The 21,997-nt window shown below is 32.4% G+C and overlaps 2 protein-coding genes across 2 annotated transcripts in view; both read left to right on the forward strand.

Annotated features, from left to right (window-relative positions):
- Window positions 1-12,306: 12,306 nt before the first annotated feature.
- LOC133329873 (uncharacterized) lies at window positions 12,307-17,473 on the forward strand. The gene is made up of 5 exons (XM_061538334.1): window positions 12,307-12,345; window positions 13,923-14,113; window positions 14,188-14,336; window positions 17,013-17,227; window positions 17,303-17,473. Exons 1-5 carry the CDS (start codon window positions 12,307-12,309, stop codon window positions 17,471-17,473), a joined length of 765 nt encoding a protein of 254 aa, XP_061394318.1.
- A 1,443-nt stretch (window positions 17,474-18,916) lies between these two features.
- Window positions 18,917-21,997, forward strand: part of LOC133329870 (corticotropin-releasing factor-binding protein) — an 89,712-nt gene continuing 86,631 nt past the window's right edge. The window contains exon 1 of the mRNA XM_061538330.1: window positions 18,917-18,981. Within this exon, the coding sequence (XP_061394314.1) occupies window positions 18,928-18,981 (54 nt within the window). The 5' untranslated portion in view covers window positions 18,917-18,927. The remainder of the gene's footprint in view (window positions 18,982-21,997) is intronic.

Consider the following 21,997-nt stretch of genomic DNA (forward strand, 5'->3'; position numbering starts at 1 on the left):
TTCTTTAACATTTAACTTTCTCTGCGTTTCCGTTATGCCAGTTTCAAAAATTAGTTTTGAAGTTACAATTATCATTAGAATGTAGTTTTTAACGTTGTGTGAAGAAAAAAAATTGAAAGAATGAAGGGGGCCTATAACGAAAACGGAGTTTTTCGGCAACGACATTTGTGTGGGTTGGAGGGAAAGGCCATTAAATTTTGAGAATTGAGTTAGATTTTTTGTTAGGGTTATGAATTAAGATTTGTTTGGTTTTATAAATTTAGAATTATTTGGGGAAACGAGAGTAGAACAATCATTACAACACCACCCTCAAAGAACAAAATGATGAAAGAAAATGCTAAAAGGAAAATGCAAGGAAACGAAACAAAACCAAAAAACAAATGTTTGTGAAATTAAAAAAAAAAAATATAATAATAAAAAATATAAAAAAAACAACTTACAAAAAATACAAAATAAAAATATATTTTTTGCTAGGAAAATTATTATATTTCAAAAAAAAAGAGAAAAAATAAACTTAACTTATTTAAGTATAACAGTTACAAAGAAAATTAAAAAGTCTAGAAACAAAGAAAAATCACACAAAGAAATTTTTGTAAAACAATTTTAGGGGTCACCTTTTTTGCTAAGCAGAACAACATTTTGTATTAGATTTTTTTTTTCAAATTTCCTCCTCTTTCAATTACGAATACTTTTGATTTACCACAATTGACAGTAAAAAATTAAAAAAACTCAATTTGAATTTTTAAAATAACAAACCACACACACACTCACACCTACAAACATATGTTACAATTATGCCAACTGATCTTTATTTTTTTGTTAGTGCAAAAATAATAAAAATAATTAATTAAATTATATAAGAAATTTAAATAAATAAAAAATTGTTTGATAAAAAATACATCTCTTACATATTCTACACATTTAATTATAACAATTTTCAATTTTTTAACACAAATATTGGTTTGTTCCATACTTGGAAGTTTATAAAAAATTTGAAATGTATAAATGGAAAATAAAAAAACTATTTCGATTAATAGAATATTCTTGTAAGTTCTGGAACAGACCATGCGTCAATCAACCTTTGTTATATGAAACCGGTTATTATAATTTTTGAAATTCGAATTATTATTAAAACAATTTATTCGAGAAATGTATTTAGAATCGAACTTCTCTATAATTTTGATGTTGGGGACTAATAATCATTTCGATCGGTTTCAAACCGGGCACTCCCTTTGGTTAGATTATTTTAATCAATTTTGATTGATTCCCTATAGATGCCAGAATCTCGTTCGAAAAAATAATTCTTAAAAAAACATTATAAGTCTGTTGAATGGTGAGTATTCTCCAAAACTGAGGCTGATAATAGAACTAAAATACATTTCCACAAAATTATTTTTATTTATTTTTTATATTAATTTATTAACGAAGTAATTGTAATAGAATTAAACTATTTTTGGTAGTTAATATAATCTTTATTTGATATGCAATTTTGATTTAAATTCCAATTTCAAAGCAATATATCTATTTAATTAAAAAAGTATATTTACCTTATCAAATTAATGCACCATTTATGTTATTTAAAAAAAAAATAACCCCACAACTAATAAAAAAATATTTTATTAATTGAAAAAAAATTAATAATTCAACTAAAAAAACGAAACCAAATATTGGAAGTAAATCAATTGATTACTACAAAACAAAACCGAAAAAAGGTATCAACTTTATATAAAAAAACAAATTGAAAATAGCATTTAAGATATAGAAAAAAAAGAGTTTCTTAACAAAAAGAATTATATATTTATTCTTTTTCACAACAAAAAAATATATTTAAAAATAAAATAACAAAAACTCAATACAAGTACGAAGTATAACACTTTTTATTATCTTGCACTGTATTAAAAAACAAATTGACAAACAAAAAATAATGAAATACAAATAGATTTATTTAAATAACTTTTTTCTCAAATTAAAAAATGAAAAAAACAAACACAACTCAATATTAATAAAGAATATACATATTTATTATATAAATAGTAAAAGAAATTATTAAAAAATTAAAAAAAAACAATACAACACACTGCTGCCGCCCATTCAACAAAACAAACACACAAAACCAACCAACCAAAAAAAAAAAAAGGAATTCAAATTTGATACAAACAAAACACAGGATACCAAAAACAAAAAACATTTGTCAACGGAACCTTGGCTGAAATATTTTGTGTTTCGTAACTGGAAAAAAGGAGTCTGAACCTTACGATTGTTTGTTGATAATGTTTCGATGTTTGTAACAATGCCTCAGTATTTGTTTGCAAAACAATTTTCATTTATATCGTATATACAAAAATTTAGTTTAATTTTGTTTTTGGCATACATACATGTAATAGAATCTGTAATAAACGTATTTTTGGAAACAAATCCACTTAAATTATAGGTAGCCTAATTTTTTGTCTCTTTTTTCTTTTAAAAATAAATAATAAAATAAACAAAACAAAGAAAACTTTAAACTGTTGATAAAAATATATATAAAAACAAATTTAAATAAATTAAATAAAGAAAACTATTTTCATTAAAAAAAACTAATTTTGAAATTGGTTAATTCATATCCAGGTGGTAGAGGTAAGTATTAAAAACATGTCGGAAAATTAAATATTTAAATAAAATATGCATTTCAAATATATAAAAGCCTCTTAATTACGTTTCAATCAAAATATATATCATCTGCAGAATTTCTATAGATGAACTTCTTTAAGAGCTTTTAGACAAGTCTTATACACATTAATAATATTTTTTATTTTGTAATATTCAATTGAAATGGATCTCCAATTTATGGTCTATACTTAAAATGTATACAAAATGTATATTTTCTATAGAGGAAATCGGAATCGGTATATTTAACATTTATTTAAAACCTTTAAAACTATCCCGATCCCACTATAAAACTGCTTTCTCCACATAGAAAATAAATCCAACATAAAAGGGTTGGCTAATGGCATACTTTTATCAAGCGCCTAAGAGTATGCTTTAATTTTATCAATTTCATCATAATCACCACATAACCACTACAAACGATATGGCAAGGTAGCCAAAATAATCATTTTCTGTCACATGCCAAATACATGGATTTTTCATTTTCACATAATAGGCGAACAGAACTGAACAGTAGCTATATTTTGCATGAAGGTCAACTTTAAATTGAAATATCTCGGGAAATACTTACGTGATTGCGATGATTTTTTCAACAATGGTTAAAGGAAAATTTAAAGTTTTTTTGCAAATCGAAAATTATTAGAAACAATTATCATTTATGGGAGAAATTCATCAAAAATACCAACTTGAAGAATGTGAAGCTAATCAACTGATTTTTTGTACTGTGTTATAGTTGGCACAATTCTCAACTAGTATTGAGGGATATGGGTGTCCTATATCCGGCAATGCTTGTAGGAAATGGTATTAAGTGATATATTTCTCACAAATGCAAAATAATGAATTATGATCTTGCCATGTCTTATAACGTTATTTTAAACGGAAAATAAGTTATTTTCGGACTATTAGAGCTGTGGGTCTTAAAAATTTAATGGAAAATTGGCCATTAGTGGAAAATTTATTCGATATTATTATATTTATATTACCCATTGGAAACGATTAAATATATTGCAAGAAATAATTCGTTTTTAGTAAAAATAGCATTTGCACGGATGTCAATGGGTTCCTTTTGCATTAAAATTAAACATTGCAAATAAAGTGAAAGAAACTAACGATTTGGTCCAAAACTGTAGCTAATGAGGGTATATGCTATTTGTTACGAAATAAATGTATATCATCGAAATATCGCTATTTTATCTATTTATTGTGAAAATTTGGAAAATTTATTAATTCAATATTTAGGGAATGGAATGTCCGATTTGATCCAAACTTTGCAAATCGTAATACTATATAAAATCCGAAAATACTCCTTCTGGTACCTCCCCCATGTGGTATATATCACGCGAACGGACTCTCCGATTTGAACTAAACTTTGCACAACCTAATATTTTAACGAAGTAGTATAATTTTGAAAGGTGGGGCTTATGTCCACTCATTCCAGTTCCTCACCCACAAAGGGTATACATTTTGAAAACTTGTAAATCTCATATGTAGCGAACGGAATATCTTATTTCATCGAAACTGTACATATTGTAATATTTGGTCCGAAGAAGGTGCACACTCATTTTGGTGAAAGTGTGTGAAAAATTTTAAAATTTTGTTAAATTGTTAATTCATTATAAAACGAATGGAAAATTCAATTTGATTCAAACTTTGCAAATCGTAATACGTTTACCAAACCTACATGAATTCCGAAGCAGTATTCCGATGGGCCCCATCATCGGTATACTCCACTTGGTACCACCGCCACAATGATTTGATAGATTTGACCTAAACTTTGCGCGTCAACATTTTTGATTTCAACTTTAGTCAATATGAATCGAATTGAGTTTACGATTTAATCAAAACATTCCACATAGTAATACTTTTACTAAACCTAGATCAAGTCCGAATAAGGAATTTATCGGTCCATTTCTTTAGGTACTTCTCCCACAAATTGTCCATTTTTTGCACAATATTAATGCTATTTACAAAACCTATTTTAATTTCGGACCTAATACAAAACAATAAGTGTCTAAATTTAAAATATTTCATATGAAACTAATGGATTATAGGAATTGATCTGTTAAGTGGATATCGTAAAATTTTTACCCATTCCCTTTGGTACCTCCATCTAAAAAGGTCAACGTTTTAAAAAATCTTGTAAATTTCATATTAAGCGAATAGTGTATCCGATTTTGTAAAAACATGTACATAATCTAAACCGAATGGAGAATCCTGTATAGTCTAATCCAAGAAAACCTTAATATTGATACTAATCATAGTTTAAGTGCAATTAAAATATCATCAAGTCCAAAATATTTTTTATATATTACACATAAATCAGCAAAATATCAATCGACATATTTCCCTTCATTGGATCCTAAAAACTTCTTTCGGTCAGCACCAACAATTGTAATAACCTGGATAAAGCCCATAAAATATGTTGGTTCTACTTTTTAATACTTTTAGTAAAAATTTTGTGGATTTTAAATGACCTCTTATGATCGACCATAGACGATATTCTCTACATACCACATTTTTTTAAATTTGGAAATTTTATTTTACTATTTCTTCTCATTATTAAATTACACAATGCGCTATAAAAGGGAATATTTCATATAAAACAACCCAAATATCTTGTAATATAAAGCAAATTGTCGGTTATACCCACATAAGCATTTAAATCCAACATTTTGTAAAACTGTTTACATATTTCTGAAGTCCACACATATTTGTGATTTTCACCTACAAATCAATACCATTTATATTTGTTTTCCGCTTGCAAATAAAATTTACTATTTCCTCTAAACATATCTGAAAATTATTTCGAAATCGGTGGAATATATACAGAGTTATTGCCATTTGAAGTTGACTATGTACCAAAATATAGCTACTACTGCGTTCTGTTTGCCTATTATTCGAAAATGGAAAATCACACAAATCTCTAGGTGCCAAAAACGAATGTATGTCGAGTGTTGCCAACCATATTCCTTTCATATGAACTGCTATTTTTATGAAATAAAAATCTAAAGCATACTTTTAGGCGCACACAAAATAAGAATGTGTGCTAAACGTTTTAAGTGCATTAACCTGTTTACATGTGAATTGAATACAATAGAAACGGAAATAAAAATGTTTCTTATTTTTTTTTTGAAAATTTTATTTAATTTTGAAATATTTTATTATTATAAATATAAATACTATATTTATAGAATATAGGTAATTTTCATGCAATACTACACATAAAATTAAAAATTTACGTGTTTTTATTAAATATTGTTTTTAATGTGAATAACAAAATAATTTTCGATACAAACAGAGAATAATATCAAATTTACAATCCTGTAACGTTCTGTAGCTACGTCTTCAGATATTCATCTCTAGATGATGTAATGTGTCACACTGTAAATATACTGACAGGAATTGCTTCGATACACTTCCGATGATTGTATGAGATCTGAAATAATACAGAAATACAAATAATTAGACATTGAAATAGAACTAAACATGTAAAAAGGTTTCAGTCTGAGTTTGGGGAAGTTATCAAAAGGCGTAAATCGAATTTCAAGTGCTAATTTCAAAATAACTCCTAAAAATCCATATGTCTGTATCGGAAATGGTGCAGAAAAATCTTATAACGACTGCAAATAAATCTTCGCTATTTAAATCTTCGCTATTTGGAAGGCAGGAGAATTAATAAAAACTCTGGATGCAGAGATCTTTGTGGATAGTCAGGCGGCTCTTAAAGTTATAAAATTCTGAAACATCAAGTCTGTGGTCGTCCTCGAGTGTAGAACAGTTTTATGAAACACTTACTAACAGCTACCGGCTGTGCTGGGTACCAGTACACTGTGACATCATTGGGTAATGAAAAGCAGACGAACTAGCTAGACGAGGATCTCTATCCACAGATCTAGCAATCGATGACTCAATCAAACCACCCATATTTCACCTTTTCCGGAATTTTGAGGCGTTCTTTGACGAACTAGCCAATGAACATTGGTGCAATGTGTCAAGATCTATCTGGCGACTCAGTTCACTGTTGAACTTGAGAAAAGCTGAAATTTGAGCAATGAAGGGAGACTCTTTGACGACGAAGAGGAGACGGAGACAATTGATCATCTCTTGTGTGGCTGACCAGTTTTGGCCTACAGACGGCACAGATTAGTGAGTGCTCACTTTCCTCAGTATCCATATCAAACTAATGCAATGTCTCTTTTGATCCAAACATTGCAATATTTATAATATTTTTACCAAGTCTAGATTAACTTCGAATATGAAGTCTATAAGGCAACGTCTTCTGGTACCTCTCTACAGATGGTCAACTCTTTCATAACAACAAGCAAATGATAAAACTTTTGAGTAGTTAAGTAGACCTACGCACACCATAGGCTGTCGGCAACATCGACTGAACCTTTTTTTGACGGTGCTAGCAACTGCATTTTTGGGATCAAAGGAAAACAAATGATGTGGACAAAATCTTAATTAAGAAAATTTGCTGCCAACAGTGAACCACGGCTAGTAGTAGACAATTTTACCTTCAGTAGGACAGCGACCTAAATCACACTGCTGAAGTAACTAACCTCTACCTCTCTGTAATTCCACGCCCAGCGGACGGAATAAAGATCGTAACATATGCAGATGATTGTACGATTATGCCGTCAGGACCTAAAAATTATGACATTTGCGAGAGTCTGAACCACATTCTCGTGGATATTGCAGACTTCTTCGGTCGAGGAGTATGGGAATATCCGCCACTAAGTCAATGGCAACACTGTTTACCACATGGACAGTGGAGATGCGGTTATTTTTGAATGTGCAGTTTGAGGGGTCCACAATTCCGACCACCAATTACCCCAAGGTTCTAAGGGTCACATTCAACAGTCTTTATAAGCCGTCCGCGCATGCCACAGATATTTGTGATAAGATCAGGAGCAGAAACAAGGTTCTTAAGTCACTAGCCTGCAGCACTTGAGGAACTGACAAAGAAAAAATTGATGACATTTGCGAGAGTCTGAGAGTCAGTTTGAGGGGTCCACAATTCGACCACCAATTACCCGAGGTTCTAGGGGTCACATTCAATAAGATCGGGAGCATAAAAAAGGTTCTCAAGTCACTAGCCTGCAGCACTTGAGGAGCTGACAAAGAAACCTTGTTAACGACATACACAGCTATAGGCCGGTCTGTGGTGAACTATGCGGCGTCAGTGTCGTCCGCTAACGTCAGAGCAACGCAGTGGAAAAAGTTTTCAAACCTGGTAGAATGCCGCCCAGAGGACTGCAACAAGGTGTCTCCTCATAACTCCAATAGACAATTTACATGAGGAGACGAAGATCCTTCCTTTGCGTCAACAAAACAAGATGTTGCCTATTTAATACCTGATTGGGTGTTATAAAAGTAGCCATCCAAATCGTTACCGAATGGATAGACACCCACCACCTAGGCATGTCAAGAAGGATCTTCATGATCTGAAGAGGTGTCAAATGGTACAATAGAGAGCCTCTAGATCAACAGGCCTATCAAGCAGGATTGAATCGTATGCACACTGATGTATTTGAGGAAGCAATTCGAGAATATCGTGTAAATACAATCCTCACAGATCACCCGCCTACGATAGCTGCAGAAGAGCAACATCTAACTCGACAAACCAGAGTGGTCTTGGCAAAATTAAGATCAGGATGGTGTAGTCGCCTCAATTCATACTGGTAATTGACGGAGAGGTCGATAATATTTTCCCGGTATGTGGTAATGAACCACATGACACGCTACACCTATTCAACTGTCCAGCCAAACCCACTCACCCAACCCCATCTTCTCTTTGGACTAAACCGATTCAGGTCGCAGCCTTCCTGAACATGGAATTAGAAGCAGAACCAGATTAAGGAGAATAAGTACAGTACAAGCTGCTACAACAACACTGCTGAAGTACTAAAATGCTCCAGACTCCTCTGCAACCATCATATATAAATTCAATACAGCATATATGAGCCTTATTTTTTAAACCCTCCACCATGAGGTTGTCATTCAAAATATATAAAATTAATTGGGGTTTCTAAGAAAAAACTCATGTTGTGATAGCACCATGAACATACCGAAAAATACACTAGTGGAATAGTGGGGCTATACCATATCGGAGATCGTAATTGATAATTTTCCATAGTGAGATTTTATATAATATTAATACAAAATACCAAATTACAGCCAATTCGATTGAAAAACTTTTTTAAAATCTCCAAAAAAACCTTTATAGGTGGTCTACACCAATTTGCAATACCAAACATCCTACGTGTACTACCATTTTTTTTTTGCTAATTTCACATCAAGTGAATAAAGTTATATAGTTGCAATGCAACGAAATGAGAACATTCATACAATGTATTCACAACATTCAAGTGCGAAGTTGACAATTGTTGTTGTAAAAAAATATCTACCATTTTCCAGGCTTCGAAAAATATCTAACATTAGAGCTTTCTTTTATACAAAATAACTACTTAAAATTGTAAAATTATTAGCTCCGTGCGTAGAATCAAAATATAAGTGGTATAACAGCTCTGTAATCATATATTATTTTTTTCAGATCAATGGATGAACATAATTGTCATCGAGCGTATAAAGAAACAATGTACTTTTTCTTTCACTTTTGGTTGGACGATAAATTAATATCACTGCGCTTTTTATTTCAATGCTCCAATGTATCTGCAAAAATATTGTCGTCATTCAAGCAGAACCATGTTTAGAGCCGACTAACATTGAACCCACTGACCGAACGGTTGGTAGTTATAAGAAGTTTAAAATAACTAAAGAAAGCATTGACATCTAGCCTTTCATTAACTATGGGCGGTCGAGTTCAGAGTATTTGAAGCAGAACTCTATGCAAGTATAAAATGGTCATACTTGTCGAGAAGAACTTTCAGTAGGAGTTCGTAGCGAATATTAAACGATTTGCGGACAAATAAATACATTACGGAAATATCGGATTATTAAAAAACATATGAAAATAATTTTCGAATATAAATATAATTTAAAAAATAAAAACAATAATGAACAAAGACATTATGTTGTGTTGCGAGAATATTTCGAAATATCTTTTCATTTCATTTGTGGTATTAACAATTTTGTGTCAAACATCAGCATCGCCTTTACCCCCACTAAACCAGCCATATGGAAATAACAACCGCACCACCACCAATTCTCAATTTTCTGGATTACAACAATTGAGAATTTTGCGTCATCTAATTAAGGAATGTGAAAATGTATGATTTGGATTATTTAAAAAATAGGAGTGCGGTGTGATAATTTGGATATGAGTGAAAGTGAAATAATATTAATTTGCATAAAATCGATTAGTGTCAAAGTAACGATAAACTAATTTGAAAAGTAGTTGAAAAAAAGGACGACTTTTCCCGTGAGAGAAAAAAATCGTTTTGTTAGTACAAAACCAGTGAGCGGAGCAGTATAGTCGGACGGGGACTGACCATACGATACCCTACACAACTACCACGGAACTATAACTTTCTGCGGATTTTTATTCCAAGTCTGGGCAATATTTAGTGGTAGTTTCATCCTCTTGCCCGATTTGAGGTCAACAGCAGTCCTTACACTGACATATTTTCCGAATATTACTAATATTCAGTACAGTCCTTCTAATTACTTGTCCATATTCCCTTCACCGTGGGTTGAGTGGTGATGTTCGGCTTATAATTGTTGCCTATAGACCGACTCGAAAAACAGAAACAAATTATTATTATCTGATCATCACCGAAAATTATAGGCGTTGTCCTTGACCATAATTGGAACCTCATGGAACATTTCAAAGCGATCAGCGCTATATTTCCGCCCTACAGTGTGGTAATGGGTTACTAATTAATATCTGAATACGTAAGCACCTGTAAATATTTAAGTGTAGCTCTCACATCTGAGTACATACGACCATATAATTGGTATCTGTTTAAAGGTAAACCACTCCTCTTGAATATACTACCAACTTCTCGGGTCTATGCCCTTCAGGGGTAAATATATGCGCTAAAGAATACACATTTTGTCATTTTCACACAAAAGCTACCGCAATTATGGCTGTTTTGATAAAGATCGGTCAATCTTTATCAAAACAGCCATAATTGCGGTCTCTGGATTCATCAACGCCCAGACGAAACGGCTGGAGCTGGAATCTTGAAATTTGGGTGAGGATTTTGGTCCAAAGGTTTCGTACTAGAATGGCACGAAAAGTACTAAATGTAGCACCCTTTGTTTTGGGCGAAACGTTAGAGCTAGAACGCTTATTTTTGAAATTAGGACCACTGATGGAGTGTAGAATAGATGTAGCAGAGGATTTTTTGAACATTTGAACTATAAGTATCCGAAAAGTACTAAAGTTGGTACAACTTCGTAGCATGTGAACGGATAGAGCTAAAACGTGAAATTTTTAATGACTGCGAAGTAGGGTCGATATAAGGAAGTGGTTTTGAAAGCGTGTACTTGTGTAAGCGAAAAATACTAAACTGTACTAAATTTGGTACCATTTAAATTTGGAGAAACTGATGAAGCTGGAATCCTGAATTTTAAAATTAATATTACCATCGGAGTGTAGGATTGGGATATGTACGTGGGCTTGGTATAAAGCTTTGGAAATTCATACTAACGTGTACCAAATTTGGTACAATTTAAATTTTGGGTGAACCAATAGAGATGGAATCCTGAAATTTGGAGTTAGGGTCACTGTGGGTGTTGGATTGGGATATATAGAAAGTTTTGAAAATTAGAGCTGGAATGCTGAAATTTCGAAATAAGGTTACTGTTGGAGTGTAGCATTGGGGTATAGATGTAGTTTTGGAAATTCATACTTATGGGTACTAAATTTGGTACAATTTGAATTTTGGGAGCACTGATGGAGCTGGGATCCTGAAATTTGGAGTTAGGATTATTGTTGGGCTGTAGGGTTGGGGTATGTAGGATGTTTGGAAATTTGTACTAAATGATACCAATTTTTAAGTTGGGCGAATCGAAATAAGTATTACAAGAGTACAAAGGGCAATAAATGATACCAAATTTGGTATAGAGGTAGCTAAATTTCTGTTTTGGAAATGTCTACATATGTGTAATAAATGGCACTAAATTTGGTACAATTTGGATTTAAAGTGAACCAATAGAGTTGGAATCCTGACATTGGGTAATAAAATTTCCATTGGATCGCATGATGTAGGTAGTAATGAAAGTTTGTACTAAATGGTACTAAATTTGATATAATTTGGATTTAGGTGAATGGTCGCGCAGGTCTACGGAATTAAATGAAACAGGTTTTATTATTCGCTTTATATAAAGAATATGTTTTTATCAAATAGTTGAACATCTATGGAGAGGAACCAGAAGAGGATGTGAGGGAGGTACCCGAAGGAGTGGATCGATGGGTCTTATCTTTGGACATGATTTAGGATTGATAAAAGTATTATGATTTGAAAAGTTTAGATCAAATCGATCAGATTGAATCAACAATTATTTCGAAATTGTTGACACTTTGTAGGGGAGATACCGATGGGTTACATCTTCGGACTTAATCTAGCCAAGGAAAAAATTTTTATTATGCAAAGTTTGAATTAAATCGGAAATTCCAATTGATTGATATTGGATTAACAAATTAGAAAGATTTTCACCCTTTGTATGGGAGGTACAAAAAGGGGTGGACCGATGGGTCCCATCTACAATCATGAATTAGGTTTGGAAAATGTATTACGATTTGCAAAGTTTGGATCAACACTCCATTTGTTTGATATGATTTAACGAATTTTCAGAATTTTAACACTTAATGGGGAAAGTATCAGGAGTAGTGTCCCAAGGGGAACCTCTTCGGATATGATCAAGATTTTGTAAAAGTATTACGATTTGCAAAGTTTGTATAACAAATTGACACTTGTGGGGATGTAACAGAAGGAGTGTACCGATGAGACCCACTTTCGGACAGGATCTGAGATCGATAAAATATTAGGCTAAGTTTAGTTCAAATCGGATAGTTCGTTCGCATGATATTACAAAATTAATTTTCAGCAAAATGTTGACCATTTTGTGTAGGAGGTACCAGAAGGAGTGGCCGGTATTCTGCATCTTCGAACTTCATGTAAGTTTAAAAGAAATATAACGATGTACAAAGATTTGATGAAATCGGTTACTCTCTTCGAGTTATCGTGCGCACTAACCAGTCAGTCAGACAGACACACAGACGCACGTACATTTGTAAATCGTCTTCAAATTGATCGAAACTGATTTTATAAGAAAAAACATGGGATCTAAAACCAATATTTCGATGATGCACATTTTTGTCATATCTAAGTCTATATACCCCTTATTAGTCATAAGTCTAAGGTTAAAAATATCGCATTCAATTATACATTTCAGTGAATATACTTTTATTTGAAACTTATTTTTGTGACTCAATATAAGAAATTACAACGAAAATGAGTCTAGATATAGAGGGACCTCTTTATAATCCCATGTGAAAATTTGACTATTGCAGCCTCCTGTAGATAAAGGTATCATCTTATTTTATATATGTGAAAGGTCCTTCGGCTTCTTGAAAATTTATCGATACAAGTCAGCATACATTTATAAGTTTTCGATTTCAGCAGACGGACATACTATAGACCAGAGATCCTTTTTTTGGCCAAATTTAGAGCAGTGGGTTTATAAAATAAATAAATGTCAAAGATGAATGTAACGAAAAAAGTAAAAATTCAATAGAGTGTATTGGAAAAGGTCGCAACATTCGGAACAGAGAAAATGTCAAAGCGTTGATTTATGTTGTAACCATTAAAATAGGCTCTGGCACAGCTTTAATTTTAATCACCAGTTTCATCAGTTTAATTGACCGCCATTTCATGTTAAAATTTTGACACATGTCAATATTATATAACATTTTTTAAATACAAATTATATTTATTTGTAAACCACAATAATATACAATTTTACTGGTGTAAAACTCAAAGTTTTCAGATTTGAAATATATTGCGTTTTTCCTCCAATTTACCAAATATATTCATAAGTGAAGGAAAACTGTCATTCTATAGCTATTCTTATTTTCTGCACGCTATATATAATGACTTCGTAAACTCGTATGTGAATTTATTTTAACCTCAATAGGTTTAAGTTCAATGGGTCCTTTTAATTGGAAATTCCGCATAATTGCTGCATACCACGCAAAATTATCATACCACACCACTGTCTTTCAACATTAATATAATACTGATTATTTTAAATAATAATATACTACATACATAAATACACATATTTATTCCCATATTTCGAAACAGTCGTCATCAAATTCAACGGCAACAACAAAAACATGGCAATGTTTGAAGGTCACAAGTTTATATTTATTTGATGACGTCACATCACGAGATGTGGTGCCAGTTTGGAGAGGTGTTCGATTTGTACGTCTGTCGTCGCCATCAGCCAAATCTAATTATGATGCTGCTGTTCATCAAAATGATTTGTATAATGAGTAAATATGTCAACAAAACTGACGACTATTTGAGGTTTCCAAAATTAGTAATTTGATTTTCTATTTTTTTGTAGCAGTGAATTTTGGAAACGCAAGGATACCCAATATCTGACATGGTTTGATCGTTTGGCATTGAGTTTTACTCGATTGTTGTGGACACATAAATTGGAAATCGATTTAAAGGAGGTGCTGGATGCGTACATGGAGTATCGAAAAGAAAATGGTAAGAAATACTAAAAATTATGTTCAATAAGGGATACTGATACGATTTCATTATATGAGAAAAATCTTTATATATTTCCATAGAATTACTTAAGATATGTACAATTGACGTAAGGAGAAGAATTTGAAAATTCGCCCGAAAAGTTACGGGCCATTAGAGCGGTAGAAATATATAAATTAATATAATGAATGAGATATTAGGGTTAAAGATCGTAGTAATTAGAAAGTGGTTTCGAGAATATGTACTACAACTGTTCGAAAAAAAACTGAGTGGTATTAAATTTAGTGTTGGTTAGAGTTGAGATAAGTACTTAGTATATTTGGTATTAAGTGAAGAAATATATCTACCATTTTCAAATTTGGTATGAATAGGGTTGGACTAAGAATTGAACATCGTACTATGGAGCTTGAAATTTGAACTTTGGTAGGGGGATAATCATTAATAAGTAGGGTTTTTAGATGTAGTTTAAAATATGGACCGGTGAAATTGTTAGCTAGCTTGGATATTGTATGTTTTTATAAGAATTATTTATGTTTTTTTAATATGTCGTCCTACTATCTCGAGTCCTTATGAACATTTTTTGTCCTCATTATCTTGCGTTTTAACTGAACATACAATACCACTCGCTTTGGATACTGCCAACTTCTCCGATCTATATTCTTCAGGCGTAAATATATACCCCATAGAATGCAAATTTTTCCACCATTTGACCCTCTAAATATTGATCAATATGTAACAGATTCTTTGGAATGTTCCCCTTGAGGCCTCTAGAGCGACTAGAAAAACAGACAAAATTAACTATTATTACGTATTTGTTCAAAACCCGTCCTACATGAAAAAAAATTCTCGACGATTGGTCTATAATTGTGGTCGGTGTCGTGTTTACAAATTATAATGGATAGACAGAAGGACACACATGTCTGGATTGACTCAGCTAGTCGAGATGTGACGATCGGTATATTAAATGTTGAGTCTAGGACACATATTTATAACTCGTAAGGCCTAATAAAGTTATAATACCCTGACAACATAGTTCTGTAACCCTCAATGCATTCAATGAGGGTTATTCTATATATGTCTGGGGCAGGTAACAAAAACATACTCAGTAGGGTTTGACGTAATAGCATGTGTTGTTTTCAGCGACATTTTTCGTGCGATCATTTCTCAACTTTTGACATGGATTTTGAAGATATGTAGCAGAGAACATTGATACCGGGCGTGAACTATTAAATGGTCGTATGTGTCTGGCTGGTGCTCCCAAGAATTCACTAAGGGAGTAACAGATTTCATCCAAATTTTGCACATCTTAATATTTCTTCTAAATCTAAATCAAGTTCGAAGAACCATACTTTGCATAATCTATTATCATTACCCAGCCTAGATCATGTACGAAGATGGGACCCATTGGTTCACTTTTCTGGTATTTCCCCCAAAAAGGGTAAACATTTCTATTTTTATAAATCTAATATGAAGGTAATTGAATGTCCTATTTTATCCAAAGTATGCAAATCGTAATATTTCTTTTAAACTTATGTTATGTTCGAATATGGAAAAAATCATTCCTTCTGGTCCACTCCAATTTTATAATATTAGGTTGGGGAAAAGAAGTCCATTATTTCTTGATAATTTCTCCGAAAACAAAAAAAAAACAGGAAATGATCGAAGTTGGCCGGCATGTTAGCAGGCCTAACATCACCCAGGAGCTAAAAATCGACCATAAAACAGTTTTAAACCATTTTCACAAAGTTGGATTCAAAAAGAAGCTCGAGCCTTGGCCAAACGGAATGAGATAGACCTATTTCTTAAACAAATGGTAATTGAAGATGATAAATGGATCACATGCGACAACCCTGTGCGAAATGTATCGTGGTCAAAGAGCGGTGAAGCACCTCAGGTTCTGAGTTATGAGTAGCTTCCAAATGATCAAACTCTACATTCCGATCTCTACTGTCAACAACTGTGCCGTTTGAATATAGCAATTGACCAGAAACGGATAGAATTGGCCAACAGGGTAGGTGTCGTGTTCCATTAGGACAACGCTAGGTCACACACCCACAGTCACTAGCTAGAAATATGGGAGCTATATCTAAATCTGAACCGATTTGAACAAAACTTCGCACACAATCTGGACCTAATTCAGTACCCTGTGCAAAAATTTGTCTCAATCGGACAAATATTGGGAGTTTGGTGCATTATTTACCTAAAATCGGACAAAACTATATATGTAGCTATATCTAAATCTGAGCCGATGTTCTCCAATTTGATTAGGGTCAAATAAGTGAACTGTGCCAAATTTCATCCAATTCGGATCATAAATGCGACCTGTACTTTGTTCACAAAAATACATGGACGGACGGACAGACCGACATGCGTAAATCGACTCAGAAAGTGATTCTATGCATATTCTCAAAAGCAACCATGGGTCTATCTCGATTCCTTTTGCTTGTTACATTAATACCCTGTACCCTGTATTTTTAATCTTAAATGTTCGAATTTGCATTATTAGGCCAGAACTATACATAGTAGTCCTCGTATTCTAATTTTGAATATCTATGAACATTTTTTGTAATATCAATATTTACTAAAAAGTTCAACCTTAGAACACAAATTTGCTTAATACCTAATTATTTTAAAAATTGAATATATAAATTTTGACAACATACCTTTACATTCCAGATTACCTCTCCAATTCCAATTCATCAGATCCCGTTGGAACGGCAAGGCATCGCCGCCATCGTTATAATATGATGTTGACTATGATGTTTGGTGTCACGGCTTTTGGAGCTGTACTCGTACCCATGGGCTTCCAACTGTTATCGGTTGTGAGCGGTAAAGCTTTACTTTTGGCGAAAATGGCATTACTCTTGGCCTCCATAAATGGCCTGAAACGAGTATGTGAACAAATAAAGAAAATAGTTTTATTATCTACAACAAGTAAAGTTCTTGACATTTTTGTACAATTGCAGGTGGCCAACAGTGGCCTTCACTATGGACTCTATCATGTACCCGGTGAGAATTATGGTGGCTATTACGATCGTGGAGATGTACATCATCCAAGAAATGTACAAAACCTTTTGACACCGCACAATCAAATGAGGGCTGCAGTGCCGCTGGAAGTGGGTATTAGTGTTAAGTGAATCTGGGGGAAAATGGCTGTGTGCCAAAAAGAAGAAGAATATGAAAATATGGCATCACTATAGAAATATGAAAGCTTATTTGTTTGTAAAGCTTATTTTAGTGGATGATGAAAATATAACAAAATATGCTTAGTCAAGTTTGAAACCCAGATGGATTTTGTTCTTTTGAGTTCGTGGATTGTTGTGGGTGTTGTTGATTGATGGTGGGTTTGGGGTAGGAAATTATGTGCCAAGAATGGCAACAAGTGTTGATTTCATTCATAAAATTGTATACAATTGTGTGAGTGTGTGTATGTGTTGGTCTACTCTAGGAAGCTTTTACATGTAACCGTTGTATAAAAGGACTTGTCTGCAGGATAACTTCAACATTCCAACATCTGTTGGCCAAGTTAACGGTCGTATTTGATTTCTCGCCTGGCATTGACTATTCATTTAAAAAAGGACATCATCAAGTTTGAAATTGATTTAGAAACTAAAAAAAATAACTCTAAAGAAAAGTTTTGAGATTCCCTTTGTGGTGTGCCTCCATAAATTAAATTTGAATATTTTTTTGAGTGCAAACAAAAAAGCAACAGATTTCCCTGACAGTGTGGATGGTCGCCATCAGGTTTTTGGTGTTAATCAAAAAAATTTTCTTTCTAAGGCTAATAAAGTTATGATTGCTTGAGTGCGGGTGTGTGTGTGAGAGTGGTCAGCAAGTAACGAAGAAGTCGATAAATAAGAAAAACGTGATACTTGAACAAAATCACTTACTTTCCAATAAGTTTTGAAATAAAAAAGTCAATTTGTCAATTGATGTAAGCTGATGACATTACAACGGGCTCATAAAGGCAAAGCAAAACAAAGAGTGTGCTAAAATTTTATAAAAAAAAAACAAAAATTGCTGAGTGTCCTTTTCAAAGGAGACCTTTTAAGAAGCGGACGTGTGTTGCTGGACTACAAGTGTGAGATTAATTAAATCTCTAATAACTCAATTCCAGTTACAACAACTTGAGCAAGAAATTGAACATCAAAGTCCATGTTTTCATTTCAACATTGTACAGCAGCCGCATGTTGCAATTTCGTATATTAATCTAACTTGCAAAAGGATATATTGTAACAGTTGTTAACATTTCAAATAATTAATTCAATTTCATTGGTGTTAAAAGTCTACAAGTGTGTACACAGACACACTGCATAACATCTGGAAAAATTAAGACATAACCGAATAAAGTTTTCACATTAACACAACGTGTTTTTTGTAATCTCCTTGTAAGACATAGACAAATGTTGTCCTTTGCATAAATTGTTGTTCAGAAACATAGAACAGAAATCATATTTGTCAAGAGAGCATCAGAAACAGAAACATCTTCATCAACGACACATCATCTTTCGAAAACTCAATCACTGTCAACCTGAAGAATTGAAGCAACACATTTTCTGAAGAGAAATTCAAATAATCAATCGCATTCAAAATGAAAGCTGTTGTGGTCTTCTTTTCATTGTCAATTATAGTGCTAAGCGTTACGGTAAGTATTTAATTATGTATGAGAAAAACAATTGAATATATATTGGGTTTTATTTAAAAAGGTGTTTTGGACAAAGTTAGATGTGTTCAATTATTTCATTATTTTCCAAGAATAAATTTAATTTTCAGAGTGTGATACAAATTAAAGCACTTTTATTACTGTTATTTTTGAGTTTGATTGCATTGCAAAAAATGTTAAAATTAAAAATTCAAAACATGATAAAATAATAAAATTATAAAATGATTAGTTAACATTATAAATTAATTGTTTAAAATACTCAAAATTTACCTGTTATGATATAGTTTGAAAATCAATTTTACAACTGATATTTTCGAAAAAAAAACAAATTTTTTGTATCAGAAAAATAGTTAATTTTCTTAGGAATATATCAGTTTAATTCGTTGTTTTCAAATTTAACAAAAAATACAGTTAATAATTTATTCTTGAATTTTTAAGAATACATTTTTCATAATGGTCGGTTAATATTATCATGTGCCCGATAAAATTTATCATGAAAGGAAATAAAAAAAATTTCGGGAGTCAGTCAAAGGGTCCAACGTTTTTTCTTTTTTTTTTTGTAAATATATTAAACTATTTATTTTCACAAAATGTTGCTCAAGTTCGGAATAAGCCCGATTGCTCTTATCGTAATATGACTTTCAATAAATTAGATATTGATTTTGATTTGGAAAATATTAGGTTGGTAAAAAAGAAATCCATTATGAAATATAGGACTTTATTTAACACGCTTCGGATTGTCCGATTTGGGCCAAATACGCACCGTTTTTGAATGATTTATTGCCATTTTAAAGGCAACTTCATAATGCCTGTCTGTAATGCTCTCTAGTTCGCATTTGAGAAAGTAAAAATGTACCGAATTTTCTCTTTGTGCACTTCCATTTTTAACACCCTATAATTCACAACTGAATGCACCAAACAAAAGACAGGAACATATTTTTTTTCACTCCGAAATGTCACCCTTCCAATGAACATAAAATTGTTTGATCGATACATTACGTGAAATCTATCAGTTCAGCCATCTGCCGAAAAATAATGTATTTCATTTCCCCACCTTAGTATTATTGTGGGTCGTGGCATGGGATCAAAGAAAAAATTTCATATTTTTGTGAATATAATATATATTTGAAAATTGTTGTATAAAATTGATATGTAGCAAAAAATTTACATGAAATGACAAGCGACAATTATTAGTAATTTCACTATAATCATCACAAACTTCGTATATGTCCAGAATTTTGAGACCGTAGTGTGACCATTCATAAAAATAAAAGTTATTGCCGGGAATATAAAACAAGTGAGCGAAGCAATATAGTCGACGGATCCGACCATACGATACCACACACAACTACCACTCTAACTTTTTGCAGATTTGTATTCCGAGCCTGGGCAATATTTCGCCATAGTTGCACCCTCTTGTTCGATTAGAAAAAAATAGCACCTCTTCCTTACACTGACATATTTTCCGAATATTACTAATATACAGTACAGTCCTTCTAATTACTTGTCCATATTCTCTTCACCGTGGGTTGTGTTGTGATGTTCGGCTTATAATTGTGGCCTATAGATCGACTGGAAAAACACACAAAAAATGAAGTTTTTGGTCCACTTCATCCCAAAATTATTATCTGATCATCACTGAACATATTAGGCGTTGTCTTTAACCATAAGTGGAACCTCATGGAACATTTCAAAGCGATCAGCGTTATATTTTCGCCCTGAAGCACCAGTAAATATTTAAGTGTAACTCCCACAAATTAAATATCAATCACTCCACTTAGATATACTATCAACTTCTCGGGTCTATGTCCTTCAGGGGTATATATACGCTATAGAATACAAAATTTGTAATTTTTCACACTAAAGTCAGGGTCCATTTGACCCGCTAAATATTGACCGATCTTTATCAAAACATGCATGCTTAGTTTTTGGCTCGATCCTCTTCTCCATGTTAAATTTCGCGATGTTCGGGACATAATTGCGGTTTCTGGAGCGGTCAGAAAAAACGACAAAAATGAAGTATTTGGTCCATTTCATCCTCTATATATTGACCGATCTTTACCTAAGACAATAGGGGAATTTATTGGCCAAAACCCATCCGTGAAGATTGGTCCATAATTGTGGGCTGCACCGTGTTTACAAATTCGGTAGACTTAAAGGTGGGTCTAGGACCAATATTTCGCGACGTTACAAAGTCTTGAGGCTGCACAAAGCTATAGTTGTGTAGGGTATAAACATATGGTGTATGGGACAACTTTGATATTCTTAATTTTGTTCAGAAATTGGAAATTATTATTTTGTTATGTTATAATTTGCTACTTCGTATACTGGTAAGTTATTACTACTGTTTTGAAGTACCATCACTGCTCTTACTTTCTGATTTAGTCATTTTTTCTCGAAATCGATTGAATAATTAATGGCAACATTGTTAACTAGAACGGAAGCTTTCATTTGATTTGTTGAAGAAAAATCGGCACTAAATACATTTTAAACAGTTGAAACGGGAATCACCTAAAATTAATACTTATTATAGTTATTAAAACATTATCCGTTTCCAATCAAAATTCCTAATGACACTGTGAACTGGATTTTATCAAAATCTTATTAAATTATTTGCTCATTAAAAATAATTTAATCTTAATGTATCCAAAGAGTAGTTATACAATTCATTTTTTTTTAAATATCTTACAGTTAACACAGGCAAGATATCATAACTATTCTACCCATTTCATAAAATTTCCCTTAAGTAGTACAATCAATTCCCCATTTGATATCTACGACTTAACTTCAATTTTAATAAATATAAACGTTTTCATGCGTAATTGAATTTCTTACTTGTTCCCTAGTAGCTTTCAGATAACTCAAGTTGGTATTCATTGATGTATCAAATACCATTTATTCCCAATGAATGAAATTTTCCGTCATAAAATTAAATGTTTATTACTACAAAGTCGATGGTTTGGGTTGTTTCTGCCACTAACTTGTTGATATGAACTTA

The sequence above is a fragment of the Musca vetustissima genome, unplaced genomic scaffold (genome assembly GCF_032173495.1).
Source record: "Musca vetustissima isolate MV318-11 ecotype Yass unplaced genomic scaffold, APGP_CSIRO_Mvet_v1 utg5835, whole genome shotgun sequence".
Lineage (NCBI taxonomy): Eukaryota > Metazoa > Arthropoda > Insecta > Diptera > Muscidae > Musca > Musca vetustissima.